The sequence below is a fragment of the Mustela nivalis genome (genome assembly GCF_964662115.1).
Source record: "Mustela nivalis genome assembly, chromosome: X".
Lineage (NCBI taxonomy): Eukaryota > Metazoa > Chordata > Mammalia > Carnivora > Mustelidae > Mustela > Mustela nivalis.
Window position 1 is genome coordinate 68,912,706 of NC_139040.1, and position 27,503 is coordinate 68,940,208.

Consider the following 27,503-nt stretch of genomic DNA (forward strand, 5'->3'; position numbering starts at 1 on the left):
TGTCCCCTGACAGATGAATGGATACAAAACATGTGGTATATATGTACAATGGGATAGTATCCAGCCTTTAAAAGAAAGGGCATTCTGACATATGCTACGACATGGATCAAACTTGAGGATATTATGCTAAGTGAAACACGACAGTCACGAAAGGACAAATATTACATGATTTTATTCATATGAAGTGCTTAAAATAATTAAATGAAAGTAGTATGGTGATGGCCAGGACTGAAGGGAGAAGGGGAAGTGGGGTGTTATTGTTTAACAGGTATAGACTTCCAATTTTTCAGGATGAAAAAAGTTTTAGATGATAGATAGATGGTGGTGATGGCTGTACAACAGTGTGAATATACTTAGTGCCACTGAAATGTATACTATACTTGAAAATGGTTAAAATGGTGAATTTAATTTTATGTATATTTCATCACAATTTTTTCAATAAGGTCCAAAGGATCAAAAACCCTGATAGAAAAAATGGGACATGTGAACAGATAGTTCATCGGAAAGAGATAAAAATGGCCCTGAAAAATATGAAAAAAAAAAAAAAAAAAAAAAAAAAAAAAGCTCAAATCCACTCATAATTAAAGAAATGAAAATTAAAACAAGATACCGAGATAGTACGCCTCACCTATGAGATTGGCAGAGAAAAAGCACGACAACACAATCCTCTGGTGAGGCCTTGGGGAAACAAGTGCTCTCATATGCTGTTGTTGGGAATGCAAACTGGTGCACCCCTTCTGGAAGGGAATATGGCAATAAGGCAATATTTAACAAAATCACACAAGCCTCAGCAATCCCATTTCTAGAAATCTACCCTGAAGATAAACCACTAATAACATGAAAACTGAATAACACAAGGTTTTTCACTGCAGAATATTTGTAATTACAAAGTACTGGAAACAACCTAAATATCCATACATAGGAAAGTCATTGAATTAATATGTTTGGCATGTGTACACTAAGAAGAATACCATGCAGCTGTGAAAAAGTGAGGAAGATGTCTATGAACTGGTAAAAGTGATTTCCAGGAAATGCTGAGAAGAGGAAAGCCACAAAGACTATCTGTGGTATACTACCATTCATATAAGGAGAGAATATGAAAAAATATATATAAGTATATGCTCATTTGTACAGAAGAAATATAGGAAGGTTAAGCCAGAAACTAAAGAGATTGGTTAAGTACAAAGGAAGGAGAAAAGTGGTAGAAATAGGGTGCAATGGGAATAGGATAGCAGGGATGAAGAGGAAATGACATTTCCCTGAGTATTTAAAAAAAATTGGGGTAAATAAAAAACATGTAACAAAATTTACCATCTTCACTGTTTTTTAAGTGTACATACAGTTCAGTAGTCTTAAGTATATTCACATTATTGTACACTGGATCTCTAGAAATTTTTTCATCTTGCAAAACTGAAACTTACACCCATTCCACAACTCCCTGTTCCCAGTGTCCCCCAAGTCTATTCTTTCAGTCTTCTGACATTGCTTTTATGTATTTTCTTAAAATATTTTATTATTTTTTTATTTGATAGACCCAGAGAACACAAGCGGGGAATGGCAGAGGGAGAAGGAGAAGCAGGCTTCCTCCCCACTGAGTAGAGAGCCTGACATGGGGCTTGGTCCCAGGGCCCTGGGGTCACAACCCTAGCCGAAGGCAGACACTTAATTGACTAAGCTACCCAGGTGCCCCCTGCCATTGCTTTTATTTCTACACTGTTCTTTATGTGTTCATCTATATGGACATAGGCCTTTGCCCTATGTTTTCCTCTAGTTCTTTTGTGGGTTCTTCTTTTTTTAAAGATTTTATTTATTTATTTGACAGACAGAGATCACAAGTAGGCAGAGAAGCAGGCAGAGAGAGAGAGGAAGAAGCAAGCTCATGCTGAGCAGAGAGCCCGATGCGGCGCTCTATCCCAGGACCCTGAGATCATGACCTGAGCCGAAGGCAGAGGCTTTAGCCCACTGAGCCACCCAGGCGCCTCTGTTGGTTCTTCCTTTTTAAAATTGTGTGAAAGCATATAAAACTGGGGTGCCTGGGTGGCTCAAATGGTTAAGAGTCTGACTCTTGGTTTCAGCTCTGGTCATGATCCTAGGGTCGTGAGATCGAGCTCTGCCTCAGGCTCCATGCTCAGTGGGGAGTCTGCTTAAGATTCCTTCCTTCTCCCTCTGTCCCTTCCCCAAACTGGTGGATGCTCTCTGTCTCTCTCTAAAATAAATAAATGAATCTTTAAAAACAACATATAAAACTTACTGTCTTATCCATTGTTAAGTAAACAGTTCAGTAAAGTACATTTACATTGTCGTAAAACAGACTTTTAACTTTTATCTTGTGAAACTGAAACCCTATACCCATTAAACAACTCCCTTTTTGCCCCTCTCCCCCAGCCCTGGATCATCACCAGTCTACTTTCTGTTTCTATGAATTTGATTTCTCTAAGTATCTCATATGAATGGAAACAGACAGTATTTTTTTGTGACTGATTTATTTCACTTAGCATAATGTCCTCAAGTTTCACTCATGCTATAACATGTACCAGGATTTCCTTCTTTTAAGGTTGAATAATATTCCACTACACACACACACACACACACACACACACACACATTTGCATATTTGCTTTATCTATTCATCCACTGGTAGACATTGTGTTGCTTCCACTTCCTGCCTATTGAGAATAGTGCGAATATTGCTGCTATGAACATGGGTGTACAGATATTTCTTTAAAACCCTGCTTTCAATTATTTTGGATATATAACCAGAAGTGGGATTGATGGATCATGTGGTAGTTCTATTTTTAACTTTCTGAGGAACCTCCATACTGTTTTCCAGAGCAGTTATATCATTTTACAATCCTTCCAGCAGTGTAAAAAGCTTCTTATTTTTCCACATCTTTGCCAATATTTGTTATTCAGTTTTTAAAAAAGATTTTATTTTATTCGAGAGAGAGAGAGAGCGCATGAGCAGGGAGAGGGGCAGAAGGAAAAGCAGACTCGCCACTTAGCAGGGAACCAGACATGGGGTTCAATCCCAGGACCCTGATCTGAAGTCAGACATTTTAGCAACTCAGCCACCCAGGTGCCCCTCAGTTTTTTTAATATTAGTGATCCTCATGGGTATATGGTGATATTTCACTGTGGTTTTGATTCACATTTCACTGTTGAGTATTTCTTGTTGTATAACTCTGACTCTTAAGAGCATCATAAAATTTCATATATCCTTCACATACTCAGAATATAAACAAACAGTTAAAACCAACAAAGATGTAGGGGGAACCCTAAAATGGAATATAAACAGTAACTGTGGGACCCAGTATCTTGCCTGGATACATTAAGCCTAAAGACAAAAGAACTGTACATAAATGTAATCTAGTTCATAAAAGTGTTTCTCACAGGGGTATGGGCTAGCAATTCTGAAACTACTTTATGCGTATACTAGAACTGAACAAGTAAGTAAAGAGAATGCAGCTGGTTTCTCACTGTTGGAAAAAGGAGTTATAAATAAGGGGAGGAGGAAGGCTAAAGTGAACTCTGTAGTGTTGGACAGGTATCACAGGTATTGGTATAAAATCATGGCTTTTAATGTACATACAGATGGATATAAAAATATACACGTGAGCGTATGTGTGCATTACTAGGCATACAGATATTTCCTAGTTCTACCCGCTGAGAGGGACCCAGTGACATCCCAGTAACAATGAGCATACCTAGCACCGAGAGTGGGTTTCTAAGCAATATTTTCCAATAAAAAAATCAGGGCTCTCTTGAGATATGGTTGATTCTAGTACTGGGGCAAGGAAAATACAAGATGGGTGTGGACATCTCCTGGAAATGCTTAAAAACTAGAGGGTTGGGGAGCCCAGGTGGCTCAGTTGGTTGAGTTGCAGACTCTGGATTTCGGTTTGGGTTTGTTCTCAGGGTCCTGGAATAGAGCTCCACATGGGCCTCCGTGTTTGGCAGGGAGTCTGAGGATTCTCTCTCCCTCTTCACCTGCCCCTGTCCCCCACCATGCACACACTCACTCTCTCTGTCTCTCTAGAAAGGATGAACAAATCTTAAAAAAAAAAAAACACACCAAAAAACTACTAGAGGGTATATTAAAGAAATACAAACCACCCTGAAGGAGCTCCTACTGGACAAAGCACGAACAATTTGAGCAATAAGACAAATAATGGGTGTTAACCCATAGAATAAAGTGTGTCACATGTGTCTATATGGAAATAAATACATAGATAAATAAGAAGAAATAGCTCTTCTTCACAGTAGAATTCCAATTAATAAATTTTTGAGGCCAGAACCCATGTTCTTTCTATCACATCAGGCGGCCTCAAAGCTAACTAGCAAGTTTGACAAGATCCCTACCTTGATACTAAGTGCTGCCAGAAACTTGAGTATATCAGGGGAAAACAACCATCAGGGGAAATGGCCTCTGCTAAAATGTACATTTAAAATTAATCTATGACTCTTACTTTATGGATCCAGGCAGTGTGCCTCCATGGGCTTGTAGCAATAAAACCTGTAGCTGTTGTACCTGGGAAAAGCAAAGAAAAATAATCAGCTAATCACCGATCAAAAGCTACTTATCCCTTATCTGCTAAATTACTACAATTAGCCGTAGTGTAATTTTACTTGATACCTATGAAATCTAAGGCATACTTTAGGCATCATGGAAAGCATCAGAGTTGATGATTCAGTGACAAAAGTCCAAACAGCATTATATGAATGACTAGTACTTACAAGATGAGCCGTCCCTTTTATCCGAGCATCTTATGACTTTTTATTGAGCAAACTCAGCACTGGGCTAGGTAACATGAGGGGGATGTGAGAATAAACTCTTGTGTTTTATTCTCAAGTTTACAATGATAAGCCTATGGCTTGAAATGGTAAGAAACAATACAGGAGAGAGGATGCCAGTTCATGAGGTACAGTTAAGTACTTTAGGGTTCTGAGAAGAAGCAAGATAATGAAATTCCACAAGTGTCAAAAAGAAGCTTCCTGGGGTTGAATGTTAAACCAGAGCGTGCGAACAACGAACCTCTCCCATTCCCTGTTCTGCCTCCTGTGACCAATCTCATTGCTTATGCTTTGGATCCCAACTTTTCTTGTCTCCTGACCAATCATACTTTGTTATCCCTTCTCTCTTCTATATCTTTGACTTCTCCATTTCTACAGGATCATTTCTATTAAGATTAAAACATGTTTGGGGTGCCTGGGTGGCTCAGCTGGTTAAGCGTCTGCCTTCGGCTCAGGTCATGATCTCGGGGTCCTGGGATCAAGCCCCATATTGGGTTCTTTACCCAGTGGGGGGAGTCTGCTTCTCCCTCTCCCTCCGTCCTTCCCCCCTGCTCATGCATGCGCATATGCTCTCTCTCTAATAAATAAATAAAATCTAAACAAAAGAGATTAAAACTTGTTCAAGTCTCTCCCATCTTAAAACAAAGCAAAAGCACCCTTCTCAATCCCACTTCCTCTTTTGCCCTACATTTCCCCTTCACAAAGTTTGAGAGAACAGTCTAAACTCATTGCTGCCATTTCCTTTTGTTCGCCCCTTGCACTTGCTCCTCAGAATCCTCTAATCTGATTTCTGCCCATAGCATTCCACTGAAACAACTCTTGCTAAGGTCACCAATGATCTGCATGTCACTAGAACTTATGGGCATTTTTCGGTCTTCATTTTACCTCACTGTTAGCTAGCATGTGGCTTACCGGACACCATACTTTCCTGCCTTTCCTTCTACTCTTCCAGCTGATCTTCTAAGGCTCTCCTGGTTAATCTTTGTGCCAATTGTCCTTTAGATGATAAATCCTCAAAGTTCAATATCAGTGTCTTCTTGCTTTATATTATACTCTCTCCTTGAAGTCTGTCTAATGGTTTCAGTTACCATCTGAAAGTGGTGACTCCCAAATTTATCTCAAACACAAATCTTTCTGAATTTGTAGCTTTATGTTCATCTACTTCATATTCCTACTTAGCAGTCTGCTATCCCGAAACCTGGTCCTTTTCTAGTGCGCTCTGGGTCGGAAAACGTGCAGTTTCGCATGCAGAAATCTGGGTGCCAAACCCTCATCCTCTTATCTAAGCCACTGGTCAATTCTTTCCATTACCACCACCACCACCCCAAGTCCAAGCCATCATTTATCTCTCATGTGGACCACTGAGTAACTTCTTAACGTCTTCTCGATGAATCTACTCTTGCTCCACTATAATTCATTTCTACACAGTAGCCAGACCATCATTTCAAAATGGAAATTGTCACTGTTACCACCCGGCTTAACATCATTTTTAACATCATCCAGGCCTCTATCAGGTCTCTGCTTCTTCTCCAGTCTTTGTACTGGAATACACTTTCCTGGACCCCTCTGCTCTAGCCACACCGGCATTCCTTCAGTTCTTCAAATGCACTATATGCCTTTCTAAATCAGGACCTTTTCAGACTTGGTATATGCCTGGCACTGCTCTAAGTGTTTTCTGTGTATTAATTCATCTAACCCTCACAAAAACTGTACGAGGCAGGTACAATTATTTCTATTCTTTTTTCAAAGATTTTATTTATTGATTTGACAGAGAGACAGACAGAGAGAGAAAAAGACAGAGAGCACAAGCAGGGGGAAATGGCAGAGGGAGAAGGAAAAGCAGGGAGCCTGATGTGGAGCTGGATCCCAGGACCCTGGGGTCTGACCTGAGCCGAAGGCAGACGCTTAACAAACTAAGCCACCCAGGTGCCACAAATATTTCCATTTTATAGTTAGGGTAACTGAGGCACAGAGAACTTGGCCAGGGTACATAGCTAGTGAGTTATAAAGCCAGCATCCGCATGTGGGCAGTCTGACTGCCGTGCAATGCTCTTAACCACTACACTTAGCCACAAATGCTTTTTCTTTTCTCTGGAAGCCTCTTCCTTCTTTTCTGCATAGATAAGTCCTAGTCAGTCCCTCAGATCTTAACTCCAACATTGCTACCTCAGGGAAGACTTCTCAGCTTCAATACATAACAGAAGACCCTGTTCTATAATGTCACACTACCCTAATAATAGCACACAATCTCATTTTAGAAAATGATATGTTGGTATGCTTATGTGTTTGGCATTTGCTTCTCCCACTTAAGCCTTAAGTTCCACAAAGGCAGAAACCACGTTTGCTTTGTTCAGCCACATGTCCCAGCACAGTACCTGGCACATAGTAGCATTCAATATAGATTTATTGTTGGAACGAATGAACAAATAAATGACTAGGAAGAAGAGTGTTCTTGGCAATAATAATACACATGAAAGAAAATGGAGGGACAGAACTGAGTATGGTATTTCATAATTGAGATGATACTGTTAACAGGTAAATTACTTGTATTTTCTACAGTGACCCCCAGGAGGGAGGGAGTTAGAGGAAGAGAAGGGAAGGGGAAGCTTTAGACTAACTAAATAGTAGCTCTTATCACCAAGGAGGAAGGCCAGAGATGGAGTAAGCACTACACAGTTGGGAAGCAGTGCACAGTGTGGGAAGAGTACTATACCCTGGAAGGCAAGAAAACTTGACCCCTCTCCCAAGCCTGGATCAGTCCAACTAACTACCTCCCTTTTCATCTCCTCTACCAGAGTCACTGAGCTGTTACACAACCATTTGTATACCACCACAGATGCATATGCCTTGCCTGTTACCTCTTCCATTTCCATGATTTCAAGCCTCTGTGGCCTCTTCAATCCCTCTACCCTATTATCTGGTTGCTTGCTCTTAAAAGATGACCTTGCCTCCTATACTGAGAAGGTAAATGTTGTCAGGCTGAAAAATCCCTCAATTCTCCCTTTTCTCTCTCTAAATTACCATCACTGTATTCTTCCTATCCTAACCTCTTTCCTTCCAGTCTTGGTGGCAGGTATCCTGTTGCTGGTCTAAAGCCAATCCCTCTTCATTTGTGCTCAGGATCTCAACTACTTAGAGATGATCCCTTAGCAACTAGTGCCTGTTCTCAGTTTCACTCTCTTCCAGCTGCTTCTTTCATTTGTTCAAGTCTCTTGCCTATTTTTAAAAACAAACAGACCTATAACCTTTGGCCCTTGACTACCTACCTACTGTCTTCTTTCATCTTGCCTTCTCAAAAGAAGAGCCTACCAGCTTCTTCCACTTTCCTACCCAGCATTCACTGACTAGCCCACAACAATCTCCTCCTATCATACCCCTGACCCTCTTCTCATTGAGGTCACCTTGTTGCTTAAACAACCAACCAACCAACCAACCAACCAACCAAACACTTTCCAGTCCTTATCTTTACATTTTATAAATTTGTACTTTTGATGGTCCTCAAAACTTTCTTTCTTTGTCTCCCATGATATCACTGCTTTTCTTCCTACCTGTTGGCTCCTTCTCACTCTCTTTGTGTTTTCCCTCTTTTCCCCATTCCTTAAATACTGCTGTTTCCCCAGAGTTTTGTCTTTGGCCTTCTTTGGCCTCTTCTTGGCCATTCACCCATTCAGCAAATATTACTGAGTACCCTGAATGCACCATGTACTCTTTGATCTTGTCCACTCTATAATTTCAGATTCCATCTAAATGCTAATGACTCTCAAATCTGTTCAGACCTCTCTACGTTAAACCCCAATGGCCAGCTATGTTTGAACAACTGTACTCAGATGTCCCTCAAGCTCTTCAAATTCAAAATGCCCCAAACTGAATCTCATTGTTTCCATTTTCCCACCTCACTTTGTTTTTCCTCCTGTATGCCCTGACTCAGTGATTGGTACTACCGTTTAAACAGCTGTCCAAGCAAGAAACCCAAGAAAAGCCTTGATTCTCCCTTCCATATCAAATGTTACTAAGCAAGCTCTAATAATTTTTCTTTCTAATTTGCACACTTCTCTCTATTTCTATGGCTACTGTCTTTAGTTCAGGCCATAGTTCTCACCTGGGTTATTATAATAGCCTACAGCAGATCTGTGGGGCATATGTTCCCAGACCCCAAGTGGATGCCTGAAATGGTGGCTAATACCAAACTCTATATGTACAGTGCCTTTTCCTATACTTATATACCTATGATAAAGTTTAATTTCAAAATGAGGCAAGTAAGAGATTAACAATAATAACTAACAATAAAATAGGCCAATTATAATGATATACTATAATAACAGTTATGTGACTGTGGTCCCCCACAAATGTCTTTTTTTTTTTAATTTTTTTTAAAGATTTTTTATTTATTTATTTGACAGACAGAGATCACAAGTAGGCAGAGAGGCGGGCAGAGAGAGAGAGGAGGAAGCAGGCTCCCTGCTGAGCAGAGAGCCCGATGCGGGACTCGATCCCAGGACCCTGAGATCATGACCTGAGCCGAAGGCAGCAGCTTAACCCACTGAGCCACCCAGGCACCCCCCCAACAAATGTCTTATCGAGATACTGTCCTTACCCTTTTTGTGATATAAGATGATAAAATATCTATGTGTTGAGTGTCTAAGTGGGGTGAATGACACAGGCATTGTGATGTAGCATTAGGCTACTATTAACTTTCTGACAATCTATGAGAAGGGAGAACCATCTGCATCCAGACCATGGTTAACCCACAGGTAACTGGAACTGTGGAAAGTGAAACCATGGATAAGGGGGTGGGTACTGGTATAATTTATTTTCTTACTTCTAGTCATACCCACTTCTAATCCACTTTTTTTGTGCTTGCTAGAGTGATCTCCCTAAAACACACATTTCACCAGGTCACCCACTTACTTAAAATCTTTCAGTGGCTCCCTACAGCTTTCGGGTTAAATTCCAAATCCTCTATGAGGTCATATAAGGACTTTCATGATCTGATTCTTGCCCACCTCTCTTGCCTCATCTCTCACTGCTCACTTCTTTGTCAGCGAAATCTCTAACGCTACCCTCAAACCTTACATATGACAATAAACATGTCAATAGGAATTACTTTAAGATTTTCCCAAACTAACAGAATGCTTAGCTATCATCTCTAAACCTCTGGTAGAGAAGCTGAGAAACAAAAGATCCATCATTCCACTCACATACTTATAATTTTTTCCCAACAAATTTTAAGGCTCTTGTACCTGTTGCTTCAGATGATTAAGTTCAGCTGTTTGGGGATCAATATTAACAACAGGCTTATTCTTTATTTTTCTTGCTCTGTCAGCATAGCGAAGGGTATTTAATGTTTCTTCTAGATTGGAGTCAGCAGGACTCACACAGGCGATCATAAGAGTATGGCTATTACCTCCCAGAGAATCTGAAAAAGAACAACAGGAGGAAATAAAATCAAACAAGTAGGATGTAAGCAAAGCTGACCATCTGGGTTGGTGGCTTCAAACTCAGAGCTCTTAAATCCCAAGGGAAAAATACTTAAGAATCTGCAAATTTCCTATTTGTGTTGATAGAAAAATACTAAAATTTTTGATGTGTAAATGATTAGTTTAGAATCCTATTCCATGTGTTCCTCTTGGTAAGATTGTGATTTCAGCACTTAATCAATTTAAAATAACTGGGACCTGACCAGAGTAAGTTAGGAGCCACTATTAGAATTAAACATTCTTAGGATGCCCCCTCTAGGTAGGTTTTAATTCTGCTTAACAAGCACTAATAAACAGTAATCAGATTCATTTTCAGGGAGAGAGGACTAAGCACAGTGGTCATTCTATAGATTTCTTGGCTCTATAGACACCTGCTTGCCAACAGGTCTATTTCAAAGCTCGTCATCAGTTAGACAGCTCTGTATGTGATAGTCCAAAAATCTGTTTACCTGTCCTGTCTTCACCTTCTCAGCACTATTATTCTGTCACTCTCTTATTTTGAGAAACTTTGGGCTTACCTTGAAGCAGTCGAGTCAACTTGGAATCTCTGTAGGGCACAAAGCCACCCTTTTTGTCATCTCCAAGAGCACTGATTACATTTCCCAAGCACAGGAGGCCTCGGTTAATATTAATACCTAATAGCAGGAAAGGAAATTTGCATTGCTTGGTAAAGTATCAAACATATACTTGCATAAAATATATACCTGCTTAAAATGAAAACCCTACAGAAATCTTACATCATGAATCTTAAGGAAACTTCTTGATCCTATTCACTTTTCTGAGGACAAAGGTCTAACTGTTGGATATGCACACTGAATTTGCTGGCACTTCTTGCCCTTTCCCATGGAAACAAAGTAGACACCCAGATAACTATCACCATGACAACAGCATTTGTATATTTACTTTTTACATCCATTATCACATTTAATCCTTAAATTAACATGGAGAAATTAGATGAACAGCTATTTTTTATTGTCATCTTGCTAAACTATTTTTACTATCATTCTCACCTTAGAGATAAAGAAACCAGCACAGAAGTTCACTGACTTGTCTAAGGTCAAACAGCTGGTGAGTTGTAGGCCTGACATTCCATTTCAGGATCTCACTTAAGTCCTATGCTCTTTCTATGACACCACACAGGAATACAGTTCTCTTGTTGCTTTTAAAAAGGGCAAAGATTCTTTTCCATTTCTTTAATTTCAAGGTTTGCTTTTAAAAATCCTGTAATAATCTCTGAGGTCCTTCTAAAGCCCCTGATTTTCTCATGATTACATTTGTTGTGTAAAGGCTACATAGTATAGCGGTTAAGTGCATGGGCTTTTGACATCACATAGAGCTAGGTTCTAATCCTGGCTCTACCACTGACTACCTATATGATTTGGGTGAAGTTCTGCTCTAAAATGAGGCAAATCTATCTACCTCATTGGGTTGTAGTGGGGAATGAAATAAGATACTTGTACAGAGTTAAATGCTAAAGAAATGGGATCATTTTTGTTAAGGCTACTATTTACTTGGTCATACTTTAGACTCCCCTATAACCAGAAACAATCAGATCTACAAGATCCTGAGCTCCAGAATTCCTGACTGCATCCTACAATCCTTTCATTTCTTTCATGAATCCTGTTCTTCACCCTTATTGAGAGCACCAATTTAATGACACCTTTTTTTAACAAAAAGATTTTATTTGACAGAGAGAGAGTGAGCACACAGGCACAAGCAAGGGGAAAGGTAGGCAGAGGGACAGGGATAAGCAGGTCCCCCCACTGAGCAGGGAGCCTGATGCAGGGCTCAATCCCAGGACCTTGGGATCGTGACCTGAGTTGAAGGCAGATACCCAATGGGCTGAGTCACCCAGGCATCCCTGACATTTTTTTTGGACACTTTTAAAAAAAGATTTTATTTGAGAGAGAGAGAGAGAGCATGTGTGCACGCATGCAAGTGCCAGTTGGGGGAGGGGTAAAAGGAGAGGGAGAAGGAGAGAAATCTCAAGCACACTGCCCTCTGAGTGCAGAGCCTAATGTACGGCTTGATCTCATGACCCTGAGATCATGACCTGAGCTGAAATGAAGAGTTGGACACTTAACTGACTTAGCCACCCAGGAGCCCCTATTGACACTTTATTTTTTTTTTTTAAGATTTATTTATTTGAGAGAGAGAGAGAGTACATGAGAGAGAGCACAAGTGGGGGGAGAAGCAAAGGGAGAGGGAGAAGCAGACCCCTCACTGAGCAGGGAGCCTGAGGTGGGACTTGATCCCAGGACCCGAGGATCACGACCTGAGTCGAAGGTAGATGCTTAACCAACTGAGCTACCCAGGTGCACCCTGCCTCTTCTTTTCTCTTTCTTTCTTTCTAGATTTTATTTATTTATTTGACAGAGAGAGAGACCACAAGTAGGCAGAGAAGCAGGCAGAGAGACAGGGGGAACTAGGCTCCCTGCTGAGCAGACAGACAATTTGGGGCTCGATCCCAGGACCCTGAGATCATGACCTGAGCCAAAGGCAGAGGCTTAACCCACTGAGACACCCAGGTGCCCCACCCTGCCACTTTATAATACTCCCAGTAGATCATTCTCTCCTGGGCCTTAAACTGGACCCTGTGATTGATCATTTCAGTCAGGCTTTCCCAAATACTCACTAGACCATGCCTTCTGCCTTCCCATCATGTTAATTCCCAGTCACAAGTTAAACTGACTGTGTGTGTCTGTGTATACGTACAAGCTTCTGTAGGCGGCAATGCTGTAGAAAATCACATAACCAAATGGACTCGATCCACTCATTATAAAACACTGCTATCTGACTTTAGCTGAACCTTTGGTCAATTGACAATCTTTTCTTCCTCATCCCTACTTTACCATGGCAGCTATTCTAACGATTCATCATTTTCAAAACTGTAAATCTCCCTTCACTCTTAGTGGATGACTTCAACAAATACACTGTGGAGATCAAAGTTATCTACAAGGGAAGGTTTTCCCTCTCCTCATCTCATAGTCTTTTCTTTGCTGTTACTGATTCCTTCATCCCTCTCCTTGTTTCAGAGGAATAAATAACTGCCTTGATTTCCCCTTCAGCTCTGCTGGTTTGTCTCTGTTCCCTCCATTTTCTCTGGAACCCTGGACCCTTAGATCTTCTCCCTCTCTCTCAGACCTTCAACTTTTTTCCCTTCACGAATTCCTTCTTTTCAGTCTATATACGTGCTTAAATCACTCCAATCTCAAACAAAAACAGTCCCCTCAAGCAACCTTTCCTTTCTTTTCCCTTAATTGCTAACTGCAAGGGATACCATTTTTTCAGGGCCATTTAGCCTATCCAGGATGTAAAGGAAAGTCTAGCAAGATTTACCAAAGCTGCTTGCCAAAACCTGTACTAATTCTTGTATTAGTTCACTCCTTTCTTTTCTATCCCCGTTGAGGCAAACAGAACACTGTGCCATCTTATTGGCTTATATCCCATCTGGGATGTAAAGGAGAGATGGGGAGGTTTTTCAAACCTGCTGAGCAAAACTTCCATCAATAGTTTCCTCCAAGAACAACAATAAAAAAAAAAAATCTAGGGGCGCCTGGGTGGCTCAGTGGGTTAAGCCGCTGCCTTCGGCTCAGGTCATGATCTCAGGGTCCTGGGATCGAGTCCCGCATCGGGCTCTCTGCTAGGCAGGGAGCCTGCTTCCTCCTCTCTCTCTGCCTGCCTCTCTGCTTACTTGTGATCTCTCTCTGTCAAATAAATAAATAAAATCTTAAAAAAAAATCTAGATGAACCCTGAGGAGACTCTATGGCAACTAGGATCTAACCAAGAATCATATGCTTTGGCATAAAGAGGCTTGTTGTTTTCTTCTTCAAATGAGAATTGGGGTTTTGGAGTAGAAAGGAGCAAGGGAAATGAATCTCTAGAAAGAAACCATCACAAAACAGGATTTGATTTCCTGTTGTTAAGAGATTTTAAAATGACAAATACTTGACATGGATGGAGTATACTTCATAAAGACTGGGAAGCACACATTTGCAGAGATTTAAATTTCTGATTGAGGATGGTTATGGAGAAAAACGGCCAGATAGCATTATAAAATCAGAAGTTTTTCTCTCTGAGACTGAGAACAGATCAAACAAGGAGAGGATCAAGAACACTACTCAACATTTTTTGGTATTTATTTACTATGGCAACAAATCAGGAAAAGAGATTTTAACTTAAAAGGGAACTATGACTTGTATCGTGGAGGCATGTTACAACAGGTTTCAGTGCTAGAATAGAAGTAACAAGAGAGGAAAACCAGGTAGGAGAGAAATGAAGTAGCTCCATATGAAGCAGCTCTCGAATGGGGATTAATTTTGCTTTTGAAGGAACATTTGGCAATATCTAGAGACATTTCGGTTGTCACAATTTGTGGGTGGCAGTGAGTGCTACTGGCATCTAGTGGGTAGAGGACACGGATGGCACTAAACATCCTCCAAGGCACTGGACAGCCTCTCAAATGATCTGATCTAAAATCTTGCCACAGCTGAGAAACTCTGCTCTATAGGTGAGGAAAGTATTTGCGAGCTTAAGGCAGGTAGCTGAGTAAGACAGGGTGGAAAACAGAAAGAGTATTATAGTATTGATACAGTCCACCTAGTTAGAAAGGGAAAGATTTGTTATTGCAATGGCTCACAAAACTCAGGAGTAAATCCTGAGAAAGGAGTGAGTTACAGGGAATCTGATTAGGAGACAGAACCTTAGTTCAAACTCTGCCTCTGCCACCTACCAATATGTGTGATCTTGGACAAGCCACTGAAACTTTCCTTTATTCGTGTAATAGGTGTACATCATACCTTACCTCATAGGACTATGATAAAAAATTAAATGTGATCTACAAAGTCCTACCTACACATAAGTTTTTATGAATAGGGTAGACAAACTTGGATGATTTGGATATCTACTCAGCTATGTGAGGCTGAAAGCAGAGCATCTGATCAATTCCTAATCTACTCTGATGACAATTTCCTCACTCAGAAGATACTGTGAGTGAATAAGGAAATGGCTGTTTTGGGCTTCAAGCTGACACACATGGAAGAACTGATTATGTAAGTAAAATGATGGGAATCTGTTGGTTGGGGACCAAGGGGTATGGTTATACATCAGTATGCTAGCTGTTAAGAAAACAGATCTCCAAAATTCAGGAAAAAAGAGAGCTAACTTTCTGGGAACAGGACGTCTAAAAGGGAAAAAAGGACAGAAGGCTTTCCAAACACAAAACTGTAATTATCTAGTCACAAATTAAATTCCAATAAAAAAATCAACATAGCTTCATAGAAATCAACATGGCAAAGAAAGTCATATACAAAAAGAACACAGAATATTATAGGAAGTTCTTTTCAGACACAGGAAAACTGACCACCAGCACTTCTCTCTTCTCCCTCTCCTAAAACACCAGTAAACGGAATTTTAAAAGTACTCACCCACCAGATCACAGAACATAGGAGAGAAATATCAGTACACAGGAGGTTTCAACATATTTTTAGAGTATAGGTAGAGAAGTAGTAACGAACTTAGCAAGATAGAAGAAGCCTCAACCTAAAGAGTCTGCAGGGGGACGATAATGGTGACAGTGATAATAACAGCTAAGTTTATATAGTGTTGACATAAGCCAGACACTATTCTAGGTACTTTATACATACGAACTCATCCTCACAATAGTCCTATAAAGTATGATTGTCACTATATTGACATATATGAGAGTCGAGGCACAAAGAAGTTAGGGAAGTTGCCCAAGGTCACACAGCTAATAAGCGGCAGGGTCAGGATTCAAATACACAGTCTGGCTCCAAAGCCCATGGTCCTAATCTCTATGGAAATAAGCTGATTTGGTCACTTAGCGGCAGCACCAGGTACATCAGAAAGAGGACAGACCTGAGGCTGAAAAGAGGGGATGGGTAGAAAATGTGTATAAGGAACTCTGGAACTTTCTCCAGTCTCTGCCCCAGAGCCATGCAACTACTGTGCTTTGCATTCTCAATCATTTCCAGTCTACTTAATGGGACTATTTTTCTAATACCCAGCCATTAAATGTAGATCTTCTCTTGAAACTGTCTTGAGGTCTTTTCTCCCTATACAAACTCTCTTTAGGTTAATTTATATAGCCTAGAGTTCCAATAAAAACTATAACGAATGAGTTGCAAATCTGCATCTCCAAACAAGACCTCTCTCCTGTGGCCCAAAGCTATATTTTGGCCGGGTACCAAATAACGTTCAAGAAATACAAAACAAAACAGAATTCATCTTTCAGCGCCAAAACTTTTCACTTCCAGCACTGTCCTTTTTCATTTTTCTCACCGTCTAACCAGTCATGCAACAAATGGCAAACCTGGGACTCTTCCTCATCTCACCCCACACACCTGAGTCCTTTTCATCAAATGCTTAGTGAATAGGTACAATGTTCTAGGCACTGTGCTAGTTATTAGAGATACAAAGATGACTAAGTCACAATCCCCGCTCTCAAGAAGTTCATAATCTAAAGGGGGAGATGGACACAAACAAAAACAACTGCAAACAGGTAGTATTAAAGGAAGAGACATGTATAGTGAAAATGGGTTCTCCTAAGAGGGAGCGGTAAACGTTACCCAGGAAGGTGAACGAAGGCTTTGGAAAAGATTTAAAAATTTGAGCTGAAATGTGAAGGATGACTAGAACAGTGCCAGTGGAAGAGAGTAGGATAGGAAAGAAGAACGTGAGGGCATTCCAGCAGAGGTAGTAGCCTATGTCAAAGCACATATTTGTGAGGAACTACCGGTGGTTCATTACCAATACAATGCACGGTAATGAGATGGAGAGTGACAAAAAAGGTCAGAGGACAGCTAGGGAGAGATCACAAGTGCACGACAGATAAGTCAGTCTCAGGTATTTATCCCGTAGGTCAGTGGTTTTCAAATGGTGTTCCTTAGAACCTTAGGGATTCTGTAGGGAACCGCAGAGATGCTTCCGAGTTTCAACAACTGTAATTTGGGTTTTGTTTTTTAAGCTTTTTAATTGAGGTAAAATATGCATAATATGAAAGTTAACCATTTTAACCATTTTTAAGTGTACATACGGTTTGGTGGCACTCAGTACATTCACACCGTTGTGTAACCATTACCACTATTTACAAATATTTTAACTATTTTAAAAACTGTCCTAATAGCTCACTCCAATGTGCTATATTTTAAATCTCAAGATACTGGAGTCTACCGATGTATCATCTTGTATGGTGAGGTTAGTGAAGTTTTCTGCAGTCTGTGAAAGCACCTGTATCATTTGTGCATACATTTGACTTTTTTTGCAAATGTGTATTTTCAGGTTGTGGCTTTGCACAGACTCTTTTCCTGGCCACATGCTTGCACATGGAAAATTGTGCAAGTTATAATACCACTGTACACGAGTTTGTCCTGAGACACCAGACAGAGGCAATTCCTCCATTCACACACTCCTCACTGCATCATAGTCAGTTACGTGGTACCAAATGGCTGTTTGCAATCTACACGTCCACTGGTGGATGAATGAGTGCACAGAATTTGTTGTACACATACACACACAATGGAATATTATCGAGCCACGAAAAAGAAGGAAATCCTGCCTTTTGCGACATGGATGAACTTTGAGAACATTATGCTAAGTGAAATAAGTCAGATGGAGAAAGACAAATGCTGTAGGTCCTCACTTATAAATAGAATCTTAAAAAGCTGAACACGTAGAAAGAGAGTAGAATGGTGGCTGCCAGCAACTGAGCGGTGGGAGAAATGCAGAGATGTTGGTTAAAGACTATAAACTTCCAGCTATTAGAGGAATCAGTTCTGGGGCTCTCATGTAAAGCATGATGACTGTAATTAACAGTACTATATTCTATACTTGATAGTTGTTAAGAGAGTAAATCTTTTTTTAAAAATATTTTATTTAATTATTTGACAGAGATCACAAGTAGGCAGAGACACAGGCAGAGAGAGAGAGAGGAGGAAGCAGGCTCCCCACTGAGCAGAGAGCCCGATGTGGGTCTCAATCCCAGGACCCCGGGATCATGACCTGAGCCGAAGGCAGAGGCTTTAACCCACTGAGCCATCCAGGTGCTCCAAGAGAGTATATCTTAATTGTTGTCAACACACACACACACACACACACACACGGTAATTACATGAAAGAATAGAGGTATTAACTAAACTTATTGTGGTAATTATTTCACAATATATACATGTATCAAATCATCACATTGTATACTTTAAACTTACATATGTTATAGGTCAATAATACCTTAATAAAGCTGGAAGAAAAGATTAAATGAGATAATCTTATGAGATTATCTCATTTAATTTTATTATTATTTATATTATAATATTAGCAATATAATATTATATATTATATTATATTACATTATATTATATAATAACATATATTATATTATAATTATAAATAAATAATATAAATATAATATAATAATATATTGTATAACAATGTATAATAATATTATTATTATTTTATAATTTTATTTATTAATTATTATCTCATTTATTATTATTAAATGAGAACTTAGTCAATGGCACTCAAAAAAAAGTTTCAGTGCTTCTTGTAAACTTTGCAAGTATCCTGTTAGGCATTTATAGTTATTACATAACATAAACTAGGAAAGATATTGCTAGTGACACAACTTTGGACTTAAATGTCTTATCATTTGAAACTCCTGGATCAGTTTAATAATTGAAGATAATCCTGAGGTTGTAAAATGGGTTGTTAAAAGTGTTTCTAATTCACAACTATGTATCAATACGAATCAGGATGTTCTTGATAATGTGTCACCAAAACAAGCTATAGGAAAAATTAGAGCAAAACCTTAATTAAGATTCTGTCATCCAGAATCCCCATCATGTCATACACTAAGAATTAAGAATGTTCACTAGAGCTTAGTCTGTAATAGCAAAAGTCTGGAGCCAAGCTAAATGTTCATCAGTAGGGGAATGGTATAATAAATACAATGGTATATCTATACAATATATAGACATGAAAAAGAATGTGGTAGAGATGTATAAGTTAACATGGAACAAACTCCAACATATATCATTCAGTGAAAAAAATAAAGGGTAGACTAGAATAGACAACCTTGTATGCCTCCATCTGTACAGAAAGAGAAAATATCTAGAAATGTGGATTGGGGGTGCCTGGGTAGCTCAGTCAGTTAAGTGTTTGCCTGTGGCTCAGGTCATGATTTTGGGATCCTGGGATTGAGTCCCCCACATCCAGCTCCCTGCTCAGCAGAGAGGCTGCTTCTCCCTCTCCTTCAGCCTGCCTCTCTGCCTACTTGTGCTCTTTCCCAATCTCTCTGTCAAATAAATAAATAAATAAAATCTTAAAAAAAAAAAGAAATGTGGATTAGGGATTTGGGATGAGAGAAAAAATTACTTTTCATTATACTGCATTTATAAAAAGCTTTTATTTCAAAATAATTATTCAGATTCACAGGAAGTTGCAAAGAAATGTATAGGAAGGTCTTGTGTCCCATTAATCCAGCCTCTCCAATGGTAACGTACTGCATAGCTATAGTTAACATTGGAAAGTTAGTGGCACAATCCCGAGCTTATTCAGATTTCAGCAGTTTTTGCGTGTACTCTACGTGTGTACATGTGTGGTTCTGTGCAATTTTATCACACGTGTAACTTCATATAGCCATCACCAAAAATCAAGATACAGAATAGTCCTATCACCACATGGCTCTCTTATGCTACCCTCCATAGGCACACCTCCTCTTTTACCCCCCAATTCCCAATCCCTACCAACCATTAATCTGTTCTCCCCTATAATTTGGCTATTTCAAGAATTTTTTTTTAAAGATTTTATTTATTTGAGATAGAGAGAGCAAGAGTGAGTGAGCGAGAGAGAGCACGAGTTGGGGGGAGCAGCAGAGGGACAGGCAGAAGCAGGCTCCCTGCTCACAGGGAGCCAACGCAGGGCTTGGTCCCAGAAACCTTGGGATCGCAACCTGAGCCAAAGGCAGATGCCTAACTGACGAGCCACCCAGGTGTTGCCGTTTCAAGAATGTTTAAATGGCATACATACGTTTGAGACTGGCCCCCTTTTCTTTCTGACTCAGCCTAATAATAATCCATCCAAGTTGTCTGCATCAATTTCTTTCTACTGCTGAGGAGAATTACATAGCATGGATGCACTGTATTTTCTTTAACCATTTGCCTGGTAATGGACATTTTGATCATTTCATTTTTGGTCATTACAAATAGAGCAGCTATGAACATTCATGTACAGATTTTTGTGTGAATTATATACTTCCTCCGGGATAAATGTCCAATAGTGCAATTGCTATATTGTTTGATAAGAACATATTTAGTTTTAGAAGAAACTGTTTTCTAGAGTGACTGTACCTTTCTTACATTCCCGCCAGCAATTTTGAGAGATCTAATTTCTCCACATTCTTTTGGTATTGTCACAATATCAGCATTTGGTATTGTTACTATTTTTTCTTTTAGCTATTAGGAGAGGTATGCAGCGATATCTCATTGTGGATTTCATTTGTATTACTTAATGACTAAGGATACCAAACATCTTTTCATGTGGTTATTTGCCATCTGTATGTCCTCTCTGATGAAATATCTGTTTGTGCCTTTTGCCCACTTTGTAGTTGGACTGTTTTTTACTATTGATTTCTCAGAGTTCTTCATATATTCTAGATACAAGTCCTTTGTTATACTGCATTTTTTAACATGGAAAATTTTATGATATACAAGCTATTGTAAAGAAAGAAATTGTGATCACAAACTAGCTATAATATTCTTATTGTTTGAAGATGGACTTATACAAAGTTATAAATCTGAACTTACAAAATAAATTTACGTGAATATAAAACCTGTTCTCTGATTTATTTCAACCGTTAGAATTTGTTGTAACATTTCATTTAAAAAAGAGGTCTTTTGCTTTAAAGGGAAAGCAGACAAAAACATCTGCTGTAAATGGTGGAAACAAATGAAAGTGTTTTTTGGGGGGAGGGAGAAGAGGGGAAGAGGAAGAGAGAAAATGTTAAGCAGGGTCCATGCCCAGGGTGGAGCCCAACCTAGGGCTCCATCTCATAACCCCAAGATCATGGCCTGAGCTGAAATCAAGAGCTGGATGCTTAACCAACTGAGCCATCCAGGCCACCCCACAATTGAAAGGTTTTAAAGAGAGGGTATACATGATGGAATTTGGATTTTATAAATACCACTTTGGTCGTCAGTTGGAAGGTAGATTTGGGAGTCACAAACTGGTGTTTAAGAAACCATTTAGCAGGTTATTTTAATAGTTGAAGTGAGAGATCTCTAAGGATTGGAACAAGGGAAAAGAAATAAGGGGGAAAGGAGTCAAAGGTATTTAATACCTAAAAATGACACGACCAAGCAATCTTTCCAAAGTGGGAGATGAGAAAGAATGAATATAAGATGTGCTCACATTCTGGGAATAAGGCAGATACACATTCATCTGGCCAGCCAGCAGTTACTGAGCACCAACTGTGTGCCAGGCACAGTGCTTGGCACAGGCGGCAGGAAAATAAGAACTGGTCTTTGTGTTCAAGGAACTCAAAGTCTATTAGGAATAAAAAAACAAGTAATTACAAGGAAAAGGGAGGATGCAGTGAGACTTGGCAGGGTGGCAAGTAACTGGAAAGGGAAATAACCTTCTGTATCGTGATAAGGTTTTAGTTTGTAGGCTTTTGGGTAAACACCTTTGTCAAAATCCAGCTAACATATGCTTAAAATGTGTGCTTTTCATTACAAATTCCACATTAAAAAATATAAACAAATATTAAACCCCAGTTAATAAAATGTAAGCTTGAGTATTTAGGAGAAAGTGTACTAATGCGTGCAATTTGCTTTAAAATGCATCTAAAAAAGGATATGGTTTAATGAGTGGCTAGATAGATAGGTAACAAAGAAAATATAGTAAATGTTAATGGTGGAATCCAGATGCTAAGTATAGGGCTGTTCCTGTAAAATCTTTTCACTTTGCTGTATCTTTGAAAAATTTCCTAATAAAATGTTAGGAAAAAACACTATGGAACACCAGCTGATGGACTGACCCACATTAGAAGTTTCATTATTGGACAACATCTGAATTATGAATTGAAATATTAGTAAGAATTGTCAGACTAAAAGGGAGCAAGAATTCAGGTATTCAGTCAGGACCAACTACGAGTCAGGCACTGTGCCGGGACCTAAGGATTTGAAGATGAATAAAACATCTTTTTGCCTGGCTTGCTGTCAAGTCAGCCATTTTAAGAGATGATGGTATTTCAGAGTTGGATTAGTGTTAGCGCAGGAAAGAGGTAAGCACTGGATGGGGCTGGGGGATTGAAGGTGGTCAAAGAGAGTTTCAAGGAGATGAAACTGGAGCTGAGTACTGAAGGGCAAAACAAAATTAGCCACGTAAAAGCAGAAGGAAGGCATTTCCAGCAGAGGGAGCAGAATGTACAAAGAGGCATAGAGGAGAGACAACTTGGCACACTTCTAACGGCTAAGCAGATTGCATGGAAGGGGTGGGGAGAGGGGAAGCTAGTCAGGTAGGGAGGGCTAAAGCACAAGTGTAATACAAAGTGAGGAGCTGTGAGAAGAGCTTTAAGCAGGGATATCCAGTTTAGGAAAACATCTTGGCTGCTGATCCGTAGATGGCGTGGAAGGGTGCCTGACTGAAAAAGATAGGGAGACCAGTTTGCTCTAAGCTAAGAAATGCTGAAGGCCTGAGCTAAGGTAGTGGTAGCAGGGTCAGAGAAAAGAAAGTGATTTGAAAGATGAGAAAGTTAAGACTGAAAGAGCTTGGTGACTGATGGGATTGGGAGAAGGAGCCAGAGTGAAGGAGGAGCACGGCTTGATGCTCCAGTTTCTGACACGGGTGATTGAGGGGATGCTGGTGTTATATACTGAAGGGAATGGAAGGGCAAGTTTAACAGAGGCAGGGAGAGATGAGTTTAGTTTTAGGTATATAGAATGGGAGTTGTCTGTGGGACATCCATGCAATGTCCCACAGGCAACTACATTTATAGGCTGAAAGGGAGATGTGAGATGTGGGATGGAGATAAGAGGTTAGGGCTGGGCAGCATGTAGGCAGGAGTTATAAGCATCTAAGTGGGTGAGACCACCTTAGGTGGTGCAAAGGTGGCAAGTGATAGGCTTGAACAGTGGGAAGAGAAAGAAAAAAATCACAGGACCTGAGCTGTCGCAGGTATAGCTGGATGGAAGAAGAGGAGAGTCCTCAGAAAAGAACATACCCGGCAGACAGCAGTGTCACATATCCGAGGGAGGAAGGAGACTGTCCAGATGAGAGGGCAGGGTGTTGGACACTGTGGGGACACTTACTTAGAAAGACCACGTAAGGAGAAGGACTAAAAAGAGCCTAATTGAGCTAGTTTTCCAGGTCACTATGTGACCTCAGCAGGGACAGTTTCAATGGGGTGAGGATGGAAGGCTGGCAAAAAGGCAGGGTGAAAGGTAAAAGGCAAAGAACAGTAGTATGAGGAGGATGAGGGATTTTGTTCTGTTTTAAAATGGGAAAAACACATTAGAAAACTTCTATGCTTGGGTGCGAGGGAAAGCCAGTAGACAGGGAGAGGTTTAAAAGCACAGGAGGAATGGGGCGCTTGATGGAACCACATTTGCAAGGCAGTGAGTGGAAAGGGGGAAAACCCAGCAGAGAACATACAAGTACAACGGCACAGAGATCTGAAATAAGAGTGCTATTTGGAAATGAGTAGACTACTGTCGTTGGGTCCTTGTAGTCTGTAGGCAAGTGTTGGGAGATCAAGCTGGAAATCTAGAGGGGCCAGAAACTGACAACGAAATCCCCTGATACCATATAATCTCAAGGAGAAAAAAATACATTAGAAGACAAAATGGTTACCAGGGCCACATCAAAAATCTAAGACTTCTGGTTGGACCTGGGAAGATGGGTCTACTGCAGATAGTTTGATGGGGAAGGAGAGGACGACTGCATTCCGGGAGAGAAGAGATGGCTGTGCTGGAAGTGCATGGAAGCCAGAATTAGCAGGGCATGCTGCGAAGGCTGCATGGCTGGGGTGGAGAGTGGGCGGAGGGAGCTGTGAAAGACAGCTGAGGAAGTAGGCTGGGACTGGGGTACAAAGGGTCTGGAAGGCCTGGTGATAGATTTCAGATTTCATCCTGTAAGCGGTGATGTGCCACTTTGTTTCTTATCAGGGAAAGCACCATGTACAGAGTAGGATTTAAAGGAGGCTAGTGTAGGTATGGTATTTAGAATGGAAGACCTCCTAGGAGCCGAAGTATGAGGAGCTCTTCACCAGGTATGGGGGGCAAAGGCGGGGACGTTGCAGAGGGAGCAGGAACAGACTGGAAGTGGGCGCATCTCTCTAATATTGCTAAGGAAGAATGAACAGCAGGTAGTGGGTACTCATTCCTAATCGAGGAGATCATGCTGGGTGCAATAACTGGCATAAGGGATTAGGAAGAAGAAAAATCCAAAGAGAAGGAAAAGGAATACTTTGAGTTAGAGAGAGAACTGAGAGAATAATAATTTATGAACCAGAAAGTTTAAGAAGGGTATGTTCGAATGTCAATGCCACCAAGAGGTAAGGTAAGATGGGCACTGGAAAGAACCAGTTCGTTTTGGTAATTAAGATATCACTGATAGGGCGCCTGGGTGGCTCAGTGGGTTAAGCCGCTGCCTTCGGCTCAGGTCATGATCTCGGGATCCTGGGATCGAGTCCCGAGTCGGGCTCTCTGCTCAGCAGGGAGCCTGCTTCCCTTCCTCTCTCTCTCTGCCTGCCTCTCCGTCTACTTGTGATTTCTCTCTGTCAAATAAATAAATAAAATCTTAAAAAAAAAAAAAAGATATCACTGATAATCTTTTATATAGTGGTTTTAGCAAGGTGGATAAAGATAGACTACCAAGAGAGTCAATCAGGTTCCTAGGTAGACAAAACTCATTATCAAAAAATAAATTTTATTTCCATACACCAAAAATAAAGAACATAAAATTTTTAAATATTCTTCTTAGGTTAGTTACATGGGTTTGTTCAATTTGTGAAAACTCAGCAAGCTACTTGCTTATATGTAATTTCCTGGTTTTAAAGATTGATTTTATTTATTTATCTATCTATTTATTTATTTATTTACTGGGGGGCAAGCAGTGGGAGGAGCAGAGGGAGAGGGACAAACAGACTCCATGCTGAGTGTGGAGCCCAACACAGGCCGCAATCTACGACCCTGAGATCATGATCTGAGCTGAAATCAAGAGTTGGACACTTAACCAACTGAGCTACCCACATGCCCCAGTTTCCTGGTTTTAATTACACTTCAGTAAAAAAGTTTTAAAAACATCACTTCTAAACCCATTAACTATACGGTCAATTAATCTTCAAGTAGCAGGAAAGAATGTCCAATGGGAAAAGGACAGTCTCTTCAAAAAGTGGTGTTGGGACGACTGGCCAGCAAAATGCAGATAATGAAACTGGACAACTTTTTTAATACCATACTCAAAAATAAATTCAAAATGGATTAAAAACCTAAATGTGAGACCTGAAACCATCAAATAAATTCAAATGGATTAAAATCCTAAATGTGAAATCTGAAACTTAAAATGTAAGAGAACACAGGCAGGAATCTCTTTGACATTGGCCAAAGTAACTTCTTTCTAGATATGTCTCCAGAGGCAAGGGAAACAAAAGCAAAAGTAAACTATTGGGACTTCATCAAAATAAAAAGCTTCTGAACAGCCATAGAAACAATCAACAAAACTAAAAGGAAAAGATATTTGCGAATGACATATCCAATAAAGTTAGTATCCAAAATATAAAAAGAATTTATAAAACTCAATACCCCTGAAACAAATAATCCAATTAAAAATGGGCAGAAGACATGAATAGACAATTCTCCAAAGAGGACATCCAGATGGCTAACAGACACGTGAAAAGATGCTCAACATTATTCATCATCAGGGGAATGCAAACCAAAACTACAATGAGATACCACCTCACACATGCCAAAATGGCTAAAATCAACAGTGTAAGAAACAACAGGTGCTGGCGAGGATGTGGAGAAAGGGAACCCTCCTACATTGCTGGTGGGAATGCGAACTGGTGCAGCCACTCTGGAAAACAGTATAGAGGTTTCTCGAGAAGTTAGAAATAGAAAGACCCAATGATCCAGCAGTTATAGTACTGGGGATTTACCCAAAGAATACAAAAACGCTAATTCAAATGGATACATGCACCCCTAAGTTTATAGCAGCATTATCTATACTAGCCAAATTATGGAAGCAGCCTAAGGGTCCGTTAATTGAAGAATGGATAAAGAAGATGTGGGGGATATATATATATATATATATATATATATATATATATATATATATATAAATGGAATTTTTATTCAGCCATAAAAAATGAAATCTTGCCATTTGCAAGGATGTGGACAGAGCTAGCGAGTATAATGCTAAGCAAAATAAGTCAGTCAGAGAAAGACAAATACCATATGATTTCACTCATAGGAGGAATTTAAGAAACAAAACAAGTAAGCCAAAGGGGGGAAAAAAACAGAGTGAGAGACAAACCAAGAAACACACTCTTAATCATAGAGAACACACAGACGGTTACCAGGGGTGGGTGGGAGGATGGGTTAAATAGGTGATGGGAATTAAGGAGTGTACTTGTCTTGATAAGTAGCAGGTGATGTAAGGAATTGTTGAATCACTATATTGTACACCTGAAAGTATTAATATATCACTGTATGTTAACTGAAATTAAAATAGAAATTTAAAAATATATCACTTCTAATACTGTCAAAATACAAATTACCTATGAATAGAACAAAAGATGTATAAGACTTCTACAGGGGAAATTACTGAGAATTATTAAAGAAGTCCTAAATAAATGGGGAGATATATTATGGACATAGGTTTGGAAGACTTAATTTGATTTAATGAAATAGAGTGCCCAGAAACAGACAAAGGCAAATTTGGGCCTTAATATATGATAGAAGTGGCACCACTCAGTGGTGGGGGAAGGACAGACTTTTTATTAAATAGGGCTACGACAAATGGGTATTTATGTGGAAAAGTGAAATTGGACCCCTACTTCATACAATGTACAGAAAACAGTTCCAGGTGAATTAAAGAGTTAAATGTGTAAGGCAAAACTGTGAAGCTTCTATTAGATAATCTAGAAGAATATCTTCAAGACCTTGCAGTATTGAAATTTCTTAAACAGGACACAAAATAAAGGAATCATGAATGAGAAAAGA

At 39.8% G+C, this 27,503-nt stretch overlaps 1 protein-coding gene across 3 annotated transcripts in view; it reads right to left on the reverse strand.

Annotated features, from left to right (window-relative positions):
* Positions 1 to 27,503, reverse strand: part of KIF4A (kinesin family member 4A) — a 120,997-nt gene that overhangs the window by 66,102 nt on the left and 27,392 nt on the right. For all 3 annotated transcript variants that reach the window (XM_082716140.1, XM_082716138.1, XM_082716139.1), the window contains 3 exons: positions 10,787 to 10,903; positions 10,032 to 10,207; positions 4,467 to 4,528 (listed from right to left, as the gene is read on the reverse strand). In XM_082716140.1, coding sequence (XP_082572266.1) covers positions 4,467 to 4,528; positions 10,032 to 10,207; positions 10,787 to 10,903 — 355 coding nt within the window. The remainder of the gene's footprint in view (positions 1 to 4,466; positions 4,529 to 10,031; positions 10,208 to 10,786; positions 10,904 to 27,503) is intronic.